At 34.7% G+C, this 23,517-nt stretch overlaps 1 protein-coding gene across 1 annotated transcript in view; it reads right to left on the reverse strand.

The window, feature by feature from the left end:
* Positions 1-4,249: 4,249 nt before the first annotated feature.
* The window catches only part of MROH9 (maestro heat like repeat family member 9), a 64,238-nt gene continuing 44,970 nt past the window's right edge, over positions 4,250-23,517 (reverse strand). The window contains exons 14-18 of the mRNA XM_051998960.1: positions 16,974-17,126; positions 16,138-16,254; positions 14,450-14,552; positions 12,035-12,097; positions 4,250-4,710 (exon numbers count right to left, since the gene is read on the reverse strand). Of these exons, the coding sequence (XP_051854920.1) occupies positions 4,448-4,710; positions 12,035-12,097; positions 14,450-14,552; positions 16,138-16,254; positions 16,974-17,126 (699 nt within the window). The 3' untranslated portion in view covers positions 4,250-4,447. The remainder of the gene's footprint in view (positions 4,711-12,034; positions 12,098-14,449; positions 14,553-16,137; positions 16,255-16,973; positions 17,127-23,517) is intronic.

The raw sequence follows: 23,517 nt of genomic DNA on the forward strand, positions 1-23,517 counted from the left end.
GCCTGGGCTCTCCAACTCTCAAGCCAGCAATCTTTTTTATTTGCTATCACTCAAAAAGTATTTTTTTAAAAAATAAATACCTACTATGTGTCAAGTCCTAGACTAAGCACTAGGGTTACAGAGAAAGGTAAAAAAATGTGGTCTATAATCCCTTGTTGGAAGGAATTTACATTTAAACTGGACAGCATGCAAAAATTAAACCTAACAAGCAATATATAGGGTAAATGAAAGGTAATTACAGATGGAAAATATTAGTGATGGAGGATGTGAGTGGGGAGTAGACCAGAAAAGACTTCTTGCATAAAGTGGATTTGATCAGTCTCAAAAAAAAGTCATGATAATCAGTAAAGGCTTAAGTATCTCATGCATAGGAGATACCTGTGATAGAATGTCCTGCTAGGGGATAATCCAGAAGACAAATGTTGCTGAACTGTATAGTACTTATATGGAGGTGTGAAAAGATAGAAATTATAATAATTATAAATACTAGCAACTAGAATTTATATAATACTTTAATTTTTCACAGTATGATACAAATTATATCATTTGATCTGGATGTGTAAGGACCAGATTATGAGGGGTTTTTGAAAAAAATTATTTGAAACATAAAATACAAAATAGAAAAAAACAGAGAAAGAAAAAAACATTTTCAGATATATAGGACATGAAAGGATTCAAAACATGTAACAATAAAATTCCCATTTCAGGAAAGCATATATAATAAAAATCTATGTATAAACAGACTACATGCACTCTTATGTATATACACACACATGAATATATATAGATACCTATAATCATATACAGATTATTGTTTGTATCTTCTCATTTCTTATCCATGCTGACTTCTACCTGCTAGCTTGCTTTACTACCACCTTCAAGAATCCCTTATCCTCTTCCTGCACTTTCCCCCTTCCTCTTTATCCCATTTCCATTAATCTACTTTATCCCATTCCCTTTACTCTTTAGTTCTGAACATCACCTTTTTGATAAATTGAAAAAACTGGAGCAAAAATATAAGAGGGTAACCAGGTTGATGGGGGGGGAGTGACATGAAAACAGATGATAGATTAGTTTTTTTTTTTAATTAAAGCTTTTTATTTACAAAATATATGCATGGGTAATTTTTTTTTAACATTGACCCTTGCAAAACTTTCTGTTGCAAATTTTTCCCTCCTTTTTGGATCACTTCATCAAGAAACGTCTCTCTTCATCACTGAATAACTGAAACTGATTTGAATCCTCTCATTGTTGAAGAGAGCCACATTCCATCAGAATTGATCATTGTATAGTCTTCTTGTTGCTGTGTATAATGATCTCCTGGTTCTGCTCATTTCACTCAGAATCAGTTCATACAAGTCTCCAGGCTTCTCTGAAATCATCCTGCTGGTTGTTTCTTACAGAACAATAATATTTCATAATCTTCATATGCCATAATTTATTTGGCCATTCTCCAATTGATGGGCATCCATTCAGTTTTCAGTTTCTGGCCACTACAAAAAGGGCCGACTTTTTGTACATGTAGGTCCCTTTCCCTGCTTTAAGATCTCTTTAAGCCCAGTAAAAAACATTGCTGGGTTAAAGGGTGTGCACAATTTTATAACTTTTTGAGCATAGTTCCAAATTGCTCTCCAGAACAGTTAGATTCGTACACGGTTCCACCAACAATGTATCAGTGTCCCAGTTTTCCCATATCCCCTTCAACATTCGTCATTATCTTTTCTTGTCATCTTAGCCAATCTGAGAGGTGTGTAGTGGTATATCAGAGTTGTCTTAATTTGCATTTTTTTGATCAATAGTGATTTAGGGCATCTTTTCATATGATTAGAATTAGTTTCAATTTCTTCATCTCCATTCTGGAGAGCAATTTCCCTACCTTTTTTGAGCTCCTTTTGCAATTGGGCAATTAAAATTTTTTTTTGTTGTTGTTCATTGCATTGTTTTTCCATTTTTTTCATTCCTTCTTGCAATGATCTCATTTCATTCCTCCATATTCTCTCTTTTAAGATCCTCTATGGAATCTCTAAAGAAAGCCTGAATGGGGACCAACTCATATCTCTTTCTTCTGGAGTTGTTTTGCCTTTTAAGAACTTCAGAATTTGAGGTCAGTTTTTCTCTCTCTCCATAAAAGCTGTCTATGATAAGAATTCTTTTTTTTAATTCATTTTTTAAGGCTTGAAGTCTGTTCAATGCAAAAGAGTGACAGCTACTTTCATTTGCCCTGGGGCAGTTCTGCTGATTGATTTCCGTTACTGGGTAATAGTAGCTAGGTCTGGCTTTCTTCAGGGACTCTGTAGTTTACAATTTGTCTTTTGCAAAATGCAAATCTGCCAAACCACCTGCTTGCAACCAGGACAGAGTGGCCTAAGAGGCTCACAAAAGATTCCCAGGTGTGTGGAAGCTACAACGCTCTTGACTCTGCACACCAACTTCTTACTCCAGTCTCCCTATGCTGCGGTCTGGGTTTGGCAGACTGTCCCCATGCCCAATTGAAACAGACCTGTTCTGAATTTCTTCCAAGGTATCTTCTAGAAATGTGTTGTACTCCAAGTATTTGTGGATTCTTTGACTTCAAAACCAGTTTAGAGGCTTAATCTGTTGTTTTGAGAGAAAGTTAATGGAGGTTACAGAGAGTCATCTCTGCCATTTTGATTCCGTCCCTTGTGTCAGTGTTTGTTGTTGATGTGGTCATTGCCTTTGTCATCATTGTTGTGAATGCTATTGTCAAGGATGCTCCAGTCCAATTTATCTAGACTAAGTGCAGCCTCTACTTACAGACTCCCATTTTACTACAAATTAGCTTGGGAGCTTTGGTATCTTGTGTTTCCTCCCTGGGTTGATTCACCTCTTCTCTTCCCTTCATTCCCAGGGTTTACCATTTTGGTTTTATTAGTTATGGAGCCTCTAGTCAAGCCCCCAAAGAAGAATTTCTTGGTGGAAGGTGAAAGTTCTTGAGCTTGACCTTGGTTTCTTTCACTAACTCTTTTCTCCCCCTTTTTATGACCAGAGAAACACTATAAATCTTGTATCACCATTATGATTTGGATTCAAAAAAATCATTTAATTGTAGTTATCTCCATGATGGCAGTCGCTAATGGTGGTGTCTTCATTGGGAACTTAGGATAGATTAATTGCAATGAGTAAAGATAGATTATTAAGTTCTTCGAGAAATCCAGTAGAAATGCTAAATATAAGATAACTTTCATGAAAATCCACCCCCAAGACAAAAGAAAAGAACTGCCAGCAATTAGAATCTATGATCCCTTGGCTGCATCTACTAAAAGCTTTCCCCTGGATTCTGAATGTACTTATAGAAAAGTATCACAGACTTTGTGTGTATGTGTATATATGGTGGGGGATTGGATGGGAAGAGGGCATTTTGTGTAAATTATAACACCATCATAGATGCCTGTTTTTTTTTAAGTGAATTATGCAACTGATATCAATCTATAATTTTGGAGAAAAGCACCCTTTTCAGAGGCTTTTTAAAAAGCTATAGTGTTAGGGGAAAATAAAATAAAACCCTAAAGCTCAGGGATACTCAAAGAACTTTAAGGGGACAATTAGCCAATGGAACTCTGGAAACTGTTAGTGTCAATGGAAATTGGAAGACTTGCTCCAGAATAAGTACTATGCAGGAATTGCTTAGTATAGGCTGGCTACCTCACATTGGTGCATCTTACTTTTGATCTGAGGATCAGCCTCCTTCACTCCAGAAAACTTCATCAAAAGGAAATTGACCAATAAACTTTAGGTTCAAAGCTTAAAATTGCATGAATACTTTTGGAACATTTTGTATAGAAGACACTTATGAAATGAGACCTGCCCTTGAAGAGCCTATAAACTTGAGGAAAGGGGAAAAAAAATTTGAAATCATTGTTGGAGGGTTAAATGCTAAACTGTGTGTGGTATTAGGTATGGAATAGAAGTTCATAAATCAGAAGTATCAGTGTGAACTGAAGAACACAAAGACTTGAGTTAAGAGTTATATAGACTATTTAGTCTTTGGATAGGAGACAATGTAGTAGTTGAGTTAGGAATGAAAATGATGCATTTGGGCCCTTGGAAATTATAATTAATGTACTGGATGCTTTAATACATCTTTTATTTTACACATCTGGGATTTCATTGGTAGGTATGCATATTATAGTGGTGAAACCTATGTCTTGTATGAAACAGGCTTTTTTGCCTCTTGTTACAGTTTGGGGCTGCACGTCATTCAAAATAAAAAAAAATATGACCCTCTTATTTTTCTTTTTATTGGTATCTGTGGTAAAATAGAGCTTCTAGTCATTGTACTAAATGCAGAGATACACAATAGATATCTTCAAAATTGTACACTTGGATACATAATAAAGAAGGTTTTCCAACATCAATTTAGGCAAATAGGCTTTCAACCAGACTTTGTTTTGTGGACAGGAAACTCCTTTCAAAGACTGAAATGAGACTATTTTGAAAACTTCTCATTTTCTGCTTCTATATGTTGTATTTTATATTCATCCAAGTCACAACAAGAGTCACTACATTTTCTACCTCTGTATTTATAAAGAAGTGTCATATCTTTGAAGTGGTGAAAATGGCACAGCCTTCGGAAAATTTGTTTTAGGCTATTGTCCGTCACTTCATTAGATACTTCTTTAAATAATATGTAAGTAAAATTAGCCATCCGCTTGACAGAAGGATCTTCATCAGACAGCACTTTTTCCATTGCTGAAACAAGAAAATTAATTCACTCTCTTATGATCAAACTGGACACCTCCTATAACAGATCCTTACGCTGACTGATCCCTGTCACTGTTTCCTGAGGCTTCAAAACTCCTGAGTTTTCCCAAGGAATACCTTTGTTGGTCCCAATCTAAGCTACCCATAAAGCTCTAGTCCCTGTCTTTGAATCTTGGATTGTCTTCAGTGCTTCAGTTCTTGAATTAGATTCACTTTGAATTATTGGCTTCTGCTTTGTTGTCTGGACTTTCAAAAGCTATAATTTTTCCTGTTCCTTTTTACTAGAAGTTAGGCTTTCTAGATCCCACAGAAGTCATCAATTCCTGCCACAAGGCTGGATATTCAGGGAGGGCCCTGAATCATTTAATTATGAAATTTCTTCCATGGACTCCTCTCTAGTCATCATTAATCTGTCTGAACTCATTCTTCAATGATTACTATACTCTCACCCTATCCTCTTTCCAGTTCAGAGATTCTATCTTTCTCTCTCTCCCTACAAACCTTATTTCCCATCTGCCATTACCTACTCTCTTACTCCCATCCCTTCAATCCTACCACTTTGAAGTTCTACTCCAGTTTCCTTCCATCTTCAACCTTTTCCTTCTGTTTCCATCTTTTGGCACTTACTGAAACCTCACTCCCTCCTAATGAAAAGATCCCTGGATGCCATTTCCAATACAGCTTGCACTTTCACTTAGATTTATTGGTCTTAAGTAGGGTTGAATATTCTTCAAACCCCATTCCAAAGCCTACTTCCGGACTCCCCCTTTACCACTCAGGAAGCTATTTTCCACTGAGAATCATTCAATTTACATTTATACCCAGTCAAGATTTTGGTAGCTTTCATCTATTGACCAGAGGACATTCTCTTTTTTTCCTCAATGAGCTCAGTGCTTGTCCAAGCAAGGTCTCTTTTTCCATCCCAACTTTGGCTTTCATACTAGGGCAAATATTGATATACTAATATACTTATAACCTATTGACATTCCCTCAAATAACCCCTCTCAAATATTCCAGTTTTTTAATTTACTCATTTTCTTTTTCTTTCTTTCTTTTTTGTGAGTCAATCCAGGTTAAATGACTTTCCCAGAATCATACAACTAGTAAGTATCAAGTATCTGATGCCAGATTTGAACTCAGGTTCTCCTGACTTCAAGGACAGTGCTCTATTCACTACATCACTCCAATTTACTCATTTTCTTTTTTCCCTTTTTTAAAAAAATTCATTTTTCTATGACTTACTCTTCCAGGCCACCTTAGGTAAAATATAGAGATGATCATACCAGTGATTTTGCCATCAACTACATGTATTCCTCTTCCAAAGTTCTTTTATCTGATCATAATATTTTATCATTCAATTTTTCCCTCTACCTTACAATCCCAAACTCTGTTCACAATCCTCACTCCAATCTGTCCTTGCTCCACCATTCAGTTTTTTTTCCCATCATTTCTGCACTGACTACATCCTCCTACTTTCTCATCTTCACCTCTTGGTGAACCAATTGAACTTTACTCTTTTTTCAACATTCAAATCTATTCCCTGCCTTATCTATCACTGATTATGCATTACCAAGTCCCAACCTTGGACTACTAACATCTGCTGCCTTCACATATATTCATTCATTGCTAAATAGAACTGGAAAAAATTATGAAATCATGCTGACCTGGGGCCACTACAAATTTGGTGCATAATCTCAACTGGGCCCTCATTGCAGCAAAGCAAAACATTTACCTTCCTTAGTCAACTAATTATTTCATTCACTTCAGTAGCTTTTCTGAACTTTTTTTTTTAATCCCTCCTGGCCTCTTATTGTTCTCCTCCTTCTATATGTTTTGATAAGAATCTTACCTCATGTATCATTGAAAAAAATGAGGCTATTGCAGAAAGGTTTCTCTTTTTTCTTCTTCTCATATCTGTTGCCTATTTCTACTATTTCTTCCTTTACCTGCCTCCCATGAAGAAAGAATCATTTCTCCATGTGAAGGCAACATATACTTTTCATTCTTTTCTTTCACCTGTCTGGTATGAAGAAAGAGTCTTTCTCCCTATAAAGGCAACATATACCCTTCATTCTACTCTATCCTATCTTCTCTAGCAGATTTTTTTTCTATCCTCATCCGTTCTCTTACTAATCTTTAATTTATTTCTGTCTACTGGATGTTTGCTACTGCCAACAAACACACTTATGACTCCATCATCCAACAATAACAATGCTTCTCACTCATTCTGAGATCCAATTAGCTTTCCTGTCTTTTGTAATTAATCTCCTTGAGAAAGAGATTTACAAATGCTTCCACATTTTTTTTTCATTATCTTAATTCTGCAATCTGGCTTTCAATTTCATTATTTAATTGAAACTATTTTTTCCGAAGTTACTAATGATCTAATTTTAAAATTTATTTAAAAGTGTTTTTAAATATGAATTGTATTTTACTTTTAGTACACATTCTTTATCTTCTCTTCCCCATCCCCACATAAAGAAAGCAAACAAAAAAACACTGTTACATGTATGTGTAGTCAAGCAAAATATCTTATTTAACCAGTTATGTGTGTATATAAATATAATTATAAACACACACACACACACATATACCTTAATATAAACTCTGAGACTATCACTTTACTGTCTATAGGAGGGTGACATGTTTCATCCAAAGAGCCAAAGTCATTCGGAATTAACCCAAAGACCCCAATGTTGGGGATAAGAATGCACTATTTGACAAAAACTGCTGGGAAAATTGGAAATTAGTATGGCAGAAACTAGGCATTGACCCATACTTAACACTGTACACCAAGATAAGATCAAAATGGGTTCATAATCTAGACATAAAGAATGAGATTATAAATAAATTAGAAGACCATAGGATAGTTTGCCTCTCAGACCTGTGGAGGAGGAGGGAATTGTGACCAAAGAAGAACTAGAGATCATTATTGATTACAAAATAGAAAAATTTAATTATATGAAGTTAAAAAGTTTTTGTATAACAAAACTAATGCAAACAAAATTAGAAGGAAAGCAATACACTGAAAAAAACATCTTCACAGTTAAAGTCCTGATAAAGGCCTCATTTCCAAAATACATAGAGAATTGACTCAAATTTATAAGAAATCAAGCCATTCTCCAATTTTCAGATGATGAAACTGAAACTATTTCTGCTCATATAAAAAGGTGTTCCAAATCACTATTGCATTAGAGAAATGCAAATTAAGACAACTTTGAGATACCACTACATACCTGTCAAATTGGTGAAGATGACAGAAAAGATAATGACAAATGTTGGGGGAGATGTGGGGGAAACTGGGACACTGATGCATTGTTGGTGAAGTTGTGAATGGATCCAACCATTCTAGAGAACAATTTGGAACTATGCTCAAAAAGTTGTCAAACTGTGCATACCTTTTGATCCAGCAGTGTTACTAGGGGGCTTATATCCCAAAGAGATATTGAAGAAGGGAAAAGGACCTGTATGTGGAAAAATGTTTGTGGCAGCCCTTTTTGTAATAACTTAGAGACTTGAAATTTAATGGATGCCCATTAATTGGAAAATGGCTGAGTAAATTGTGGTATGTGGAATATTATTGTTCTGTAAGAAATGACCAGCAGGATGAATACAGAGAGGCTTGGAGAGTCTTACATGAACTGATGCTGAGTGAAATGAGCGGAGATCATTATACACTTCAACAATACTATATGAGGATCAATTCTGATGGAAGTGGCCCTCTTCAACAATGAGAGGATCCAAATCAGTTCCAATTGATCAGTAATGAACAGAACCAGCTTCACCCAGTGAAAGAACACTGGGCAATGAGAGTGGACCACAACATAGCATTTACACTCTTTCTGTTATTTTTTGCTTGCATTTTTGTTTTTCTTCCCACGTTATTTTTACTTTTTTTCTAAATCCAATTTTTCTTGTGTAGCAAGACAACTGTATAAATATGTATACATATATTGTATTTAACATATTTAATATGTACGGAACTACCTGCCATCTAGGGGAGGGGGTAGAGAGAAGGAGGAGAAAAGTTGGAACAGAAGTTTTTGCAAGGGTCAGTGTTGAAAAATTACCCATGCATATGTTTTGTCAATAAAAAGCTATAATAATAAAATAATTAATTTTTTAAAAGTCATCTGGAATTATGATTGGTTATTGTGTTGATCAGAGTTCTTAAGTCTTTCAAAATGTTTTTTTTTTCTTTTTGCTTCTGCTCACTTAGATTTGCATCAGTTCTTGCAAGTCTCCTCAGGTTTCTTTAAAATGATTCCCTTCATCATTTTAAAGCTACATAATAATATTCCATTCCATAAATGGTTCCGTCAATTTCTTATTCTTATTGACAAAGAGATGCTATAAAAAATGTTCCATATGGGTTATTTTCCTCTTTCTTTGATTTCTTTGTAGCATAGACTTAGTAGCAGTATTCCTGGGCCAAACAGCATGGACAGTTTAAAAGCTTCTTGGGTATAGTTCCACATGCTTTTCAGAATGGCTGGACCAGTTCACAATTTTACAACAGTGTTTTAATAGGCTTTTCTGTTTCCCCTTAACACCTCCAGAATTTGTCTTTTCTTTCTTTGATACTATGTCAATCTGATAAGAAAAAACTAATAACTTAAGAGTTGCTTTCATTTTACTTGTCTCTTTAAGTGACTTAGAACACTTTTTCATATAGCTAGTGCTAATTTAAATTTCTTATTTTGAAATTTTTCTATTCATATCCTTTGACCTTTGTCAACTAGAAAATGGCTCTTATTCTTAGAAATATAAATCAATTTCATATGTACATATGTATTTCCTATACATGTACATACATACCACATTTTATATGTATATATATGCATATATATTAGAAATGATACTTTTACCAGAGAAACTATATACAAACTATGTTTTTTTTTTGTTTCTCATAACTTTTGCTGAGTTGGTTTTGCTTGTACACATACTCTTTTAATTGTATGTAATCAAGATTGTCCATTTTTGTTGCTATTAACCTCTTTTTTTTGTTGCTGTCTTATATGGCAATGGATGCTTTTCCAATCCAGAGAGCAGACATCTTCAATTTCCTCTATTTTTTTTTTTATTATATCATCCTTTATGTTTAAATCATGTACTCGTTAGAAGCTTATCTTGGTAAAAAAAATTTCCCCACAGTGTTTGTGAAATAGTGAGTTTTCCCTCCATAGTTAGGATCTTTGGATTTATTAAATTCTGTGTAGTATGAATGTAATATGTTCTACTGATTCACTCCTCTTTTTCACTCAATGCCAATTTGATTTCATTGATTATAGTTTTGTAATATAGTTTGATATCTAGTACTATTATATTCCCTTCCTACAAAAATTGTTTTTAATTTCCTTGATATTCTTGATGTTTTGTTTCTCCAGATGAATTTTGTTATAACTTTTGCCTGATTTTATGAAGTAAGCATTTGGTATATTGATTAATATAACTTTTCCATCTTTCTTCCACATTCCATTAATATATATACATACACACACACATACACACACACACACATATATATGAATGGATATCATTGTAAAGCCAAAGCAAAACTTGGAGTCCTTATTAAGCACACTTTTCTGACTATTAGACAGAATAAAATCATATTACGAAGTGGGCAGGAAAACATTTCAAGAATCATTTAAGCCTACAACTGTACCAGTTGCCTTGAAGTACAAAGGGGAGTATAATTAAAAACAAAAAAGAAACAAAAAGCCCAATTCTGAGAAAAATATACCTATTGTTTCTAAATAGCATAATTAATCATCACAAAACAAGCTTCAAAGGGACCTTGCTAGAAAAGCTAAAAGGGTAAATGATTGCTGTGCAGTGTGGTTTTTTTGAAGTTGAAAGACTATTTCAAGGCCATTGACAAAAAATTCTCAGTGTGAACAAAACTAGAGTAATGAAGAATAGCAAAAAGAGAAATTTTAATGATAAAATTTATTTATTTTATTCAATGATACTTTTAAAAGTGAATAATTATAAAACTTGTAAGATCTGGACATTTTTGTCAGGCTATAGAATTTTCATCAAAAAAAATGTTTTATATTTTTTAACTCTTATGAGCCTGGAAGTCTTGTCCTTATTGAGGGGAATGATGAACCTGATAAATATGTTGATCCAGAGGTAGAAAATACAGAGTAACAGAAACTTTTAAATAGAGTTTGAAATATTGCATCAGAATCTTGTCATAAAAGATGAAGGAATCTATCCAGGTTATAGAGATAAACATGATGCAATGGCCTGGGAAAATGCCCTAATTTAAATCCACTTGAGTATCTAAGGGTAATAATCAAGACAAAGTTTGGCAAAATACAATGAAGAATTTTCAAATAGAAGTCAAAAATCTTGGGAACTCAATTCCAAATTGTGTAAAACAAATGATTTCAGCAAAAGAAAGACATTGCCTATTAGTTGCTTTTAGAACTCAATCAACAAAGATTTATTAGGTGCTTACTGTGTGCCAGAAACAGTACTAACACTGGGGATGTGATGGTAGACATGCATGTATTTATGAGCCAGAAAACAAAATCCCCTGAAGAGAAGAATAGAGAGAAAAGGGGGAAAGAATTCACTAAAGGTAAGAGAAAGGAAGATCAAAAAAATTATTTCATATAATCAAGAGGAATGAGTCCTAAGCAAAAAAGATTTAAAGCAGGGATGTTCAAAAATATCTTCGGCTCTTTTTGGTGGTAGAAAAGAATATGGCTCTGAGGGGGATATCCAAATTTGGGGAATGGATATGAGTTATAGTAAACAAATCTGGTGGACTACTATTGTGCTATAAGAAATGATGAAGGGAATGTTTTCAAAAAACTGGAAAGACTTTAAGAGAACTGGTGCAGAGAGAAATAAGGAAGTTCAGGAGAATAATTTATACACGAGAACAATATGGTGAAGACAAACAACTTTGAAAGAATTAGTAATTCTGAAAAATAAAAAAAAGAATATAATAATCAATCATGTTTCCAGAGGACTAATGATGAAACATGCTACCTACTTCTGAGTAGAAAGGTGAAGGGACTCAGTAGAAAATGAGATAAGCATATATACCATGCATACATACATATATATGCAATAATGGATATTGGAAATGACTAAAGTGAACATTTGTTTTGCTTGACTATAGATGTTTATAATAGATTTTGTTTTTCTTTCCTCTTTAATATGGATTGAGTGTTGGAGTGGTAGAGAGAGAAGATAGTTTTTTTTTCTGATTGAAAATTTAAAAAAAAAAGGAAATATAGGAAATGAGTTTAAATACATACACAAATATACCAATTAGTATGAAATCATATCTTACCCTTAAGCATGATGTCAATTTCATCCTTGAAAAGTAAATGAGTTCCCAATTTTGCCAGATATCCTAAAAAAAGTAAAAATAAAAAAATATTACTTAAAACATGATTGCTTCTCCTCTACTAATTGTCTTAGCTTCAACTTTCAAGTTAAGTACCCCTAATCAATCATTTATTAAGAGCATACTATTAATCAGGCACTAAGCTAAACACTTGGGGATAGAAAGAAAAACAAAAGACATTTGCTGTCCTTAAGGGACTCACAATCTAATAGGAGAGATAAAAAGCAAATGATTATGTACATACAAGATACACACACACACACACACACATTATATAATAAAAATAATTGATGGAAAGAAGGCATTAGAATTAAAGTGGGATTGAGAAAAGATTCCAATTGAAGTTGCAACTTAACTACCAATAAATGGAGTCAGGAAAGGCAGGAGGCAGAGATTAGGAGGAAGAGTATAGCATGTGTAAGGGATAGCCCACGAACATTTTCAGATTTGAGAGTTAGTGGTTTATTAGGGGAAAAGCCAGGGGGACAATATTGGGGAGCAAAGAGCATGTTGGGGAGAGTGAAGTGCAAGAATAGAAAGGTAGATGGGAGGAAGTATTCATTTATTGGCTTTGAATACCCGACAGATTTTTTTATTTATCTTAGAGGTAATGGGGGAAAGAAAACATGGTTGGACTTGAGCTTTAGGAAAATCAGGTGTGACTGGAGACTGAATTAGAGTGGGGAGAGATTAGGTCACAAACAGCCCAGCCTGTCTATTGTAGTAATCAAGGTATGAGAATATAAGGATCTATACCAGGGTCATAGCCATATCAGAGGAGAGAGATCACTGATGTACTTGAGAGATATTACAAAAGTAAAATCAGTAGACCTTGTCAGCCAACTAGATTTGTGAATGGTGAAAGTGATGATAAATCTAAAGTGTGAGCTTAAGGGATTCTGTGAAGATAATAATATTCTTAAAATAATATGGGATTTTGGAGGAGGACAGCATTTGTAAGGATAGAATGATGAATTCACTTTGGATATGTCTAGTTTAAGATGTTCAGCAGATTGGATTTGAAAGGGAGGAACAGAGGGAGAGAGGGGGATAGAGAGAGAGAGAGACAGAGACACAAAGAGACAGAGAGACAGAGAAACAGAGAGAGAAGAGAGCGACAAAGAGAGAGGGAAGAAGGAGGAGAGGAAAGAGACAAAAACAGAGAAGATGACATTTAAAATGTGAGTTTGGTTTAATTTCTGAATGAAGATACAGTAAAGCAGACAGAAAAGGAGAACCATGAAAAAGTGATATTCCAAAAACTTAGAGAGAGATACTCAAGAAGAGGGTAATTAACAGAATCAAAGTCTACAGAGGGGCCAAGAAGAAAGAGAATTAACAAAACACTGGGAAATAAAGAGATCATTAATAACTTTTGAGAGAAGTCAGGCTATAGAGGAAAGAAGAATGAGAGAAGAGACAAGTAAATTAAAGGAATTTATAAGCATAAAAGGCAAAGATAGAATATAATAATTAGCAGGGAATATTGAATCAAGTGAAAGTTTCTCAGGATAGGGGTGGATGGTGGTAGAAGAGTCTCTCTAGAGCAGTGGTTCTCAAATCTTTGTTCTCAGTATCTTCGTATTGTTAAAAAAAACTATTGAGGATCTGTTCAAAGAGTTTTTGTTCACATGGGTTATATTTATAGCTATTTACTTTATTAGAAATAAAAAATAATTTTGAATTTGTAGACCCTCTGAAAGGGTTTCAGAGACCCCAACAATTCTTTGGACTACACTTTGAGGACCACTGCAGAATATGACTGCAACATTTACATTTTGATGTTCCATAGACATCCTGAACCCAACATAGTCCAAATCAAGATTGCTCTATGATGTTTCCTTCCTTTCTATTAATTAGAAATAACCACTGAAGCCATGGGTGGAAATGAGATTGCCAAAAGAGGGTAGAAAGAATAACACAGAGTGGTAAATTTAGACTTGGAAAATATTTTAGAGGTAATTTTCCTATGCCTTCATCTTTATAGATGGGACTTAACTTCAGGGAAGTTGCCAGGATAGCAATATAGAGATTCAAGTGGCAGAACTGGAATTTTAATCCAGGACTGCTAACTTCAAATCCTGCATTTTGGCCAAACAGAAACTTGCTGAAGACTTAAGACTTCAATAAATGAGGAGATATCAAACAGAAAAAAAGAAGTAATTAAAGAGATAGGAGAACAAGAATACTGCACCATTTCAGAAGCCAAGAGCTTTTGATTAGGAAGGAGATACATGAGAAAGTCCAATAGATATCCCTCCCAAATAATCTTTCGTACCTTTTGGTGCCCTGTTTTTAAAGAAATAAAGATCATGGGAAATGAAGATTGACTTCTTGGGTTGTTTTTTTTGTTTTTACCTACTAAAATGACTGCTCCTTTCCTTAGGTAAGCCTTAGAGCTCTTTAAATATACTAAGGCTGAACAAATAATCTCTGTAATATAGTTTCCATAATTGTTGAACTAGGAAGAAAAAGAGAAAAAAAACAATCTTAAATAACAGGGGAAAAAACCTCGTCTCTTTTCTCCCTCAAGTAGTTTTTAAATAAAATCTTCATGTCTAAGAATACTGGATTTGAAATTAATGTTGATCTCCCTCTTCACTTATGGTCTATATGTTCCTTATCGTTTACATTCTCTTTTAATTTCCTTAAGTGGAAATAAGGTGGAATAAAGATATTGTTTTTACCTAAAACAAAGGACTATTGTGAGGAGTGTGTGGAATTTACTGAGTGAAGATGATCTAATGAGAATAAAGTATAAACTATACTTTTAATTATGATTTGATACTTTATAATAACAAAGAGCAACAGCTAAAAAATTGCAGGTGTTGTCCCCTCCTATTTTCCACTTCCTCTTAATTAGCATTTAAGCACTTCTTTTAAAGGTGATGATGACGGGTTTGAATTACATCTGCTTGTAAATCAATTCTCTAGGGAAAATTAAATTAAGAGTTTATTGACTTATATTCTTTTGTCCCATTAGAATATAAGCCTGGACTCCACCAAACAATGAGAGAAAAGGCCAGCCGGGAGTGCCTTTGGGGGTTTCTATGTTCAGAGTATTTAATCTTGTGTTTCTAATTTATGCCTGGCACTCCTTTACTAATAAACACCATGTCAGATGGCAGATGCCCATTCTCATGAGATCATAATAAGCCCCTTTTTGCTTTTTCTTACTCTGAGAGTCCATGATTGTTTTCATGGATGATACTTTCCCACACAGGAGCAAATGAAATAGTGTAAGAAAAGTATTTGGAAACTATTTGAATGATTATTATTATGACATAATAATAATAGAAACTACCATCTGTTTTATGTTTATTTCTTTTTGATACTCCTTACTACCCTGTAATGTAGGTCCTAATACTATCATTTCCATTTTTCATGTGAAGAAACAGGTTGATAGAGATGTAGTGATTTCAAGATTACTAGAGTAATCCTAGATTTCAGGGTTAATAAGTATCTGAGGCTGGATTTAAATTAGAAATTTCTCTGTCTTTAGGTCAACACTCCATCCAGTTTACTAAGCATAAAATACAGAAACAAGGGAACAGTCTGAAAACAATGGGTTTTTCTAGACATGAATTTTATTCTACTTCCATTAGACATTATCAGTCTTCACTGGTTGACTCAACTTCTGTGTTACAATTTTGAAAATCTATCATTCAATTTTCTTCCATCAAAACCTTTTCTTTCACTACCTTCAATATATCTTTCCCTTATTCTCTCTTCAAGGGATTTTGAACTCTTTAAATTGGTGATTGCTGTACTTCCCTGCTTTATCACTAAAAAAAGTCTTACCTTGTCCTATCTTCCAGCCAAAATCCCAAACAGGGAATTTATAGGTGGGGTAAACAAATTGCATGCTGGTAGAGAGAGCAAAGGTGAGGAGAGATGTACTAGAGTTTTCCTTAAAAATCTTGACTGTAGTTACCATTATCTTATACTTTTCTTCCCAAAGATTTGCCTTCCCTTCCAACTCCCAATCAACTCTGCAAATTTAGTCTAATGTCCCCATGCCAGTTAAAACCCAAATAGTAACTTACAAGGGAGTTGCAGATGCTGAGCACAACTACCTCAAAATTGTAAAATTCATCTTGGAGTACAGGTAAAGATGACCACTTAAAATACGGAGCACAGATGTTTAATGTATATTTACATGCCTGTGAGGCAGAGAAGGAAAAGCCAGTGAGATATTCCATTTAGATACATAATCTTCATATAATTGCATCCCTCTTCCTCATCATCTTGTTGATCCTTTAATAAAATTATCAGTTTTTAACTTTGGAGGGAGTTCTCTCTTTTAAGTGAATCAACAAAAAGTACTCATTGGGAGCTTCTAGTGTTTTTAGAATTCTTAATGCAGGTTAATTCCTGCTAACCAGGAAACTGAAGTTGGCAGATCTCTGTAGTTCAGGAATGATCAGTTATAATGTGCTAAGCTAATTTATTGTCCACAATTAAAATCAAAATAGTGAAACCCAGGAGCAGGAAGGGTTATAAGGGTACATGAGCACCAAATTGTCTAAAGAAGGGCTAAATTGCCCAGATTGGAAAGAGAGCAGGTCAAAGCTCCCATGTAAAGCTTGTGAGTGGTTACTATATTTGTAGCTTGGGAGAGACTGGGAGACCTACTTTCAAAAAAGAAACAAAAGAGTTCTTATAATCATTTCTGCATCATTGTGTTAGCTTTTATGAGCTATTAATCAGCTGCCTAGTGGTGAAAGCTTAGCTAGGAGAACATGGACAGGACTTTTAAGGGTCTTCTACATGGCACTCTTTCCAACCAGGGAGCCAGGGAGAAGGTTTTGTAAGCAAGGCGCTTCCCACAAAGACTCCAGATTTCCAATGCTTGGGAAACATCATGGATAGATGGACTTACTTTAATTACATTGATCTCTGCATCTTCCAAGAATAAGATCAAAGGCACCAAAGCTTTGAGAACAATAGGCTTTAGCATCCAAGTATATTGATTCATTTCCTTCAGTAGTTCACCAAAATGTCTAATGGCCATTGCTCGAATGCTTGGCATGGCCTGTGAAGTACAAAGAAAAAGATTGAACTTGGAAAATTCTATAAGGCTGACTTAAAAATTTAGATTTGCAAAGCAGATAGACCAGGGTGCCAATGACTTGCTTTACAAATGGATTTTCTTTATATTGCCTTAATTCTGAGGTTCTAAACCTTTTTAGTTGTTATACTTTTTTCATTAGTATAATCATCCTAGCAGCTCAACTTAAGACAAATTCAAAGCCTTAAGAAGGGATTCTTAACCTTTTGGTGTGGCTTGGACCGTTTTGATACTGTCTGTTTAAATGTTTGAGACTTCTACTCGAGTTATATTATTAAATGCATAAATTAAATATATAAGATTGTAAAGGATGCCAATTATATGAGATTTCAGTTGTGAATTTTTTTACAAAGTTATAGAGCCCCAAGTTATAGAACCACTTATGACACATTTAGCACTTTCCTTTTGCATTTAAAAGAATAGCTATTTGCACTTTTATGATGCTTTAAGATTTGCTGAACAACTTTTGACAACTTTTTGTAACAATTTTTTCCAAATTGTTTGGAAAACAATTTATACTAACTTTTTTGGAGGTAGCATAAAAATATTATCTTCAATTTATAGATAAGTGTGGCTTTGAGATATTACGTAATTTGTCTATCACCTACATACGAGAGCTTTGAACCCAGGTATGGTGATTCCATAACTAGCGATCTTTCCACTGTGACATGGTGCCTCTCAACATGATTTGATTTACTTTTTAAAAATTTTTGTTGATGTCTTTTGTGATTCATTTTCAGAAACACTTGCCTCCCATTTCAAGTTTTCCTTGCAACTAAAAAATGAAATTATGCAAAGACTATCTCTGAAAATATATATATACCATTCATAAGATTAGAAGGGATGTTGAGGTTATCTAAAGCCTTCATTTCTAAAACTAAAGCTTTCTGAAATCATTCTCCCCTATAAAGTGTAGGCAACATGAATGAATAAATTAATTATTAAGTGCTTACTATGTGCAAAGTAAGGGCCTAAGCTCTGAGGATACAAATAGAAAATCCAGAGAAGCCCACCTCTCAAGGAGCTCATGTTTGATGGGGAAGACAACAAAAATGGAAGGTTTCAAATGCAAGGCATATAGAAAAATACTATGATACTTATCATGCTGTGACAAAGTAGATATTAATGGCTTTTTTTCATGTCATTATTTAGTATCTATTTCCAGAGCTCTTTAGTTCAAGGGGCTGGGCTATAGCCAGAAAAGTCAGAGGGAAAGATAGTTGTCTGATGTATTGACTTGCCTACCACAAGCTGTGGGCTGTCTGTCCTGTAATGTGCCTTGTTGCTTCAACTAGAATGGCTTGCTTATGTGTGGCATTTGGTGGAGATGTTTGGGAGCACCAGTAGTCTGGAGAGTACTCCAATGCCCAGGGCTCTTATGTCTATTTGTTGGCAGTTGTCGCTAATGGTGAGAAGGAACTTGGACTCTACTCCACAGTTACTTTTCCCCTTGATAAGGGTTTTGAGGGCTGGTCTAGAAGCAGGGTTAGTATTTTTGTAGGGGGGGCTGGGAGTGGGTCTCCCCTAGTGGGATTCCCCTAGAATCTCAAGTCTATTAGAGTTCAGGTTTCAGAACTGAGGTTATTAGAGTCTGAAAGAAGATTGTAATTTAGATGATGTTAATGATTTGACACATTTCCTGATAAATTTTTCCTCTTTTCTCTCCTTTAGGATACCCTGCTGCTTTAATAAAACTGGCTTGCCTGTTTGGGATTGCCAGCTGTATTTAAAATAATCTATGTAATGGGACAATTTGGTGTTGGAATGGACCTGAGATGAGGACTCATTTTCCTGAATTCAAAACTGGCTTCAGGCACTTGCTAGCTATGTGACTTGGGTCAAGTCACTTAATTCTGTTAGCTTCAATTTATAAAATGAGCTGGAGAAAGAAATGTCAAAGCCTTCTAGTATTTTTGCCAAGAAAACCCCAAAATAGAGTTATAAAGAATGGGGCACCACTGGAGCATCTGAACTGTCTATGTAAAACACCATGCAAGCATTAAAGTGCTATATGGGCTGCTTTCATAAATACATTTGTATTTCCAGATAGGACCTTTGAATCAATGCTGTGGACAAACTCACCAATTTCCACTTTTCACTATTGCAGGTTCATTTCCTCACTAAGTTTCTCTCTGGGTTCACAAGTAATCTGACAGCTATTGATATTTCAAGACCAGTATTCCTAAATTCTCTGGTTTGTTTCTGTACCCTAAGAGTCTGCTCGGCTCAAGTTCTAGGCAGGAAAATTATTGCCTCTGGAATAAGTCATTCCACCTCCCTCTCCTTATGAAAGTTTATATAAGCTTGGACAGAACTCATAAAAGATTGCCAAATACTCGCAAAACAGTTTCAAATAACATAGAAATAGAAATAAACATGTAAATGAATAGGATTCTGCCTCCAAACCATAATGTCTGGGGGAGCAGATTTACACTCTTCTATTCCCTTTGGTGGGAAAAGAAATGGAAAGTGGAATCATATGAAAAAAAAGGTGAAATTTCCCCTGACAAGGAAAATTCTGAATTGTTTTAGGCAGCATTCCAGAGAAGTATGAGGAGAAGTACTATTGACTGGATTTTCATAGTTTTACCAACCCTAACATTTTGGGCCGTCTGATCATGTCTTCTATCACCTTTATTCTCTCAATACATGCCCTACTACTATGCAAGATTACTGTCCTTAGAGATGACTTCCAATCCTCTTTCTCTCCTAGCTCAGGAGAAGAAAAGGTACCATATAATTCCTCCTTTACCCATTTTTCTCTGTGGTCTCATTTCATCTTGGTCACCTAGATTCTGGGAAGGAGGAAGAATCTTCTAAAATCAAAAACTTTGGAAAGGTGGGACTTTGGAAAGGTTGTGTTCTTACAAGCAGATATATGTTAAGAGTTATAGTGCTTCAAAACTCATGAAGTGCTTTTCAAATATAATCTCATTTTATCCTCTCCAAATCATACAATGTAGGGAGTATCCTCACAATCAATCAATCAATTAAGAAGCATTTTTTAAATTTCAGGCACTGTGCTAAATGCTGAAGATGTAAAAAGAAGTAAAAGATAGTTTGTGTCCTCAAAGAGCTCAGAGTCTAATGGGGCAGACAACATGCAAACAAGTCTATATCTATATCTATATAAAGCAATAGGAAATAATTCACATAGGGAAGGCATTGAAAATAAGAGGGACTAGTTAGGAAAGACTTCCCATAGAAGGAAAAAGTTTAGTGGGACTTAAAAGGAAACTATGGAAGTCAATAATGAAACTCAGAGAAGGAAAGCCTTCCAGGCCTGGGGAAGAGATGTAGAGAATGCCTTGAACTAAGAGGTGAAGGGTTTTATTCATGGAACAGACAGAGAAGACCAGTATTACTGTATTGAATGAAGAATGCATGTTGGCGAATAGCATATAAGGAACCTGGAAAAGGGGACTAGGGTAAGAAGGTCTTTGAATACCAAAGAGAGTTTTGTATTTATTCTTAGAGGCAACAGGAAACCACAAGTATTTAATGAGTGACATGATTGAATTTATATTTTAGGAAAATCATTTTGGTAGCTGAATGGAGGGTGGTTTACATTGGAGAGAGACATGAAGCACGCGATGTACTAGCAGGCTATTATCATAATTCATATGTGAAGTGATGTGGACATATATTTAGAGTTGTGGCAATATCAGAAGAAAGAATCTGATATATTCAACAGATGTTCCAAAGGTGAAATGAACAGGTCTTGACAATTGCTTGGATGTGGGAGGTGAGAGATAGAAGTCCAGAATGACTCCTAAATTATAAACCTGAAAGACTGGGAGGATGGTGTTGTTCTTTATAGTAATAGCAAAGGTAGTAGTGGAGAGAAGGATTAGAGAGAAAAATGGGTTCTGTTTTGAACATAATGAATTAAAGAAGTCTACTAAAAGAACTCAAATACAGGCTGAGATGTCTGAATGGCAGGTGAAGATCCAAAATTAGAGGTCAACAAAGAGATTGAGGGAGGAAAGGTAGACTTGAGAATCATCAGCACAGAGATGGTAATAAAATCATGGGAGCTTATGAGATCACCAAGTAAAATAGTATCACAAAAGATAAAATAGTATAGTGGAAAAATAGAACAGGATTTAGGACATACTCCTGATGGACACTTCTGGTTAGAGACTGTGATCCTCCAAAAACAGAAGATAAAAGAATAGTCAGGTGGGAGGAAAAAGATCAAAATGGAGTAGTATCACAGCAACTCTGAAATCTATGTAGCCCATTTTGCAGCTGAGAAAACTGAAGAAATCAAACATTAAGTTACTTCAAGACACAAGTCAATAACTATAGTAATCTAGAGTTTGATAAATCCAAAGACTCCAGCTTCTGAGATAAGAAGTCACTATTTGATAAGAATTGCTTGGAAATTGGAAAATAGTATGGAAAAAAACAGACACTGACCAACATCTATCACCCTATACCAAGATAAAAGTCAAAATAGGTTCATGATTTAGACATAAAGAGCAATACTATAAGCAAATTAAGAGAACAAGGGAGATCTCTCAGATCTGCAGAGAAGGGAGGAATCTATGGCCAAAGAAGAACTAGGAGAACATTATGAAATTCAAAAGGGATAATTTTGATTACATTAAATTTAAAAGCTTTTGTACAAACAAAATCAATGCAGCCAAGATTAGAAGAGAAGCAGAAATCTGGGGAATTTTTTTTTTTACAGTTTCTGATAAAGGCCTCATTTCTAAACTATATAGAGAACTGACTCAATACTACTACTAGATTTCCTCAATTGATAAATGATCAAAGAATATAAATAATTTTCATGCAAAGAAATTAAAGCCATTTCTAGTCATCTAAAATACTATAAATCACTACTGATTAGAGAAATACAAATTAAGACAACTCTGAAGTATCACTTTACACCTCTCAAGTCAGGTAACATGACAGGAAAAGATAATAAATGTTGGAGACGTGGGAAAACAGGAACACTAATTCATTGTTAGTGGAGTTGTGAAACGATTCAACCATTCTGAAGAGGAGTTTGGAACTATGCCCAAAGGGCTATAAAACTGCCTATCCTTTGATCCAGCAGTGTCCATACTGAGTCTGTCTCCCAAAGAGATCATAAAAGAGGGAAGAGGACCCACATGTGCAAAAATGTTTGTAGCAGCTCTTTTTGTAGTGGCAAGGAATTGGAAATTGAATGAATATCCCTCAGGTCGGGAATGGCTGAATAAGTTATGACATATGAATGCAATGGGATATTATTATTATATAAAAATGATAAGAAGGCTAACTTCAGGAAAGCCTGGACTTACATGAACTGATGCTGAGTGAGATGAGCAGAACCAAGAGAACATTATACACAGTAATAACAACATTATGTAAGGATCAACCATGATGGACGTGACTCTTCAACAGTGTGGTGATTCAAGAAAATTCCTATAGCTGTGGAACGTGTCATCTACATCCAGAGAGAGAACTATGTATATCAAAACATAGTATTATCACTTCTTTTGTTTTTCTTTCCCTTTTTTCCACTTTTGATCTGTTTTTTCTTGTACAAGATGACAAATATGGAAATAAGTTTAGAAGAATTTTACATGTTTGATGGATCATTAAGACAGTAATTTACCACTCTAGAAAAATTCTCCAAGCTACTCAGAGGGAATGTGATCCTGAACAGTTAAAGATAGAGGTCTGTACTTGGGAAAAAACTTGTTTTAAACTTAAAGTGAGATCCTACTGGCTCAGTTTCCACATTGTGTTATATTCCTTTGAATAAGAATATTTCTTGCCTGATTATTCCTGAGTCTGATTATGAGGTGGAATTGTTACTGCACATTTGGCTGTCAATTGTTATCCTTATTTGAAGTCAAGAAAAGCTAAGGGTGCATTGTCCTTCTATATATGTGTCTCTAGACATGTGCTTAGAGGACTTATTTGGACACTATTATAATCATTTTTCTGTTTTTTTCATCTTACAGTAAGTTTTTATAATTACAGCAAATAGTTGAAGACATGAGCATGATACAAGTATGTAAGATTTTGCTGTTTTCAATATGAAAATATATAATCATTAGGAAAATCAGCCCATCTGCCTGTTACAGGATATATGCTGTAGGAAATAAAAGTCCTCAAATGTTTCAAAATGATGTGTGAACAATTGGTTATTGATATAATTACCAGTGGGACCTACCTAATTATTATTCTGTTGAAAAAGATTTTTCTGCTTTACTGAAAAATTCTCTAGACGATTCTTTCAAGCAGCTAGTACCTACAAGACTTTGATTTTAGGATATCATTTATTAAAAATCTATGCCATGTAAACCCTTCATCGAAAAATTACATAAAATGAGGTTGTCAAAATGCAGGCACC

The sequence above is a fragment of the Antechinus flavipes genome, chromosome 4 (genome assembly GCF_016432865.1).
Source record: "Antechinus flavipes isolate AdamAnt ecotype Samford, QLD, Australia chromosome 4, AdamAnt_v2, whole genome shotgun sequence".
Taxonomy (NCBI): domain Eukaryota; kingdom Metazoa; phylum Chordata; class Mammalia; order Dasyuromorphia; family Dasyuridae; genus Antechinus; species Antechinus flavipes.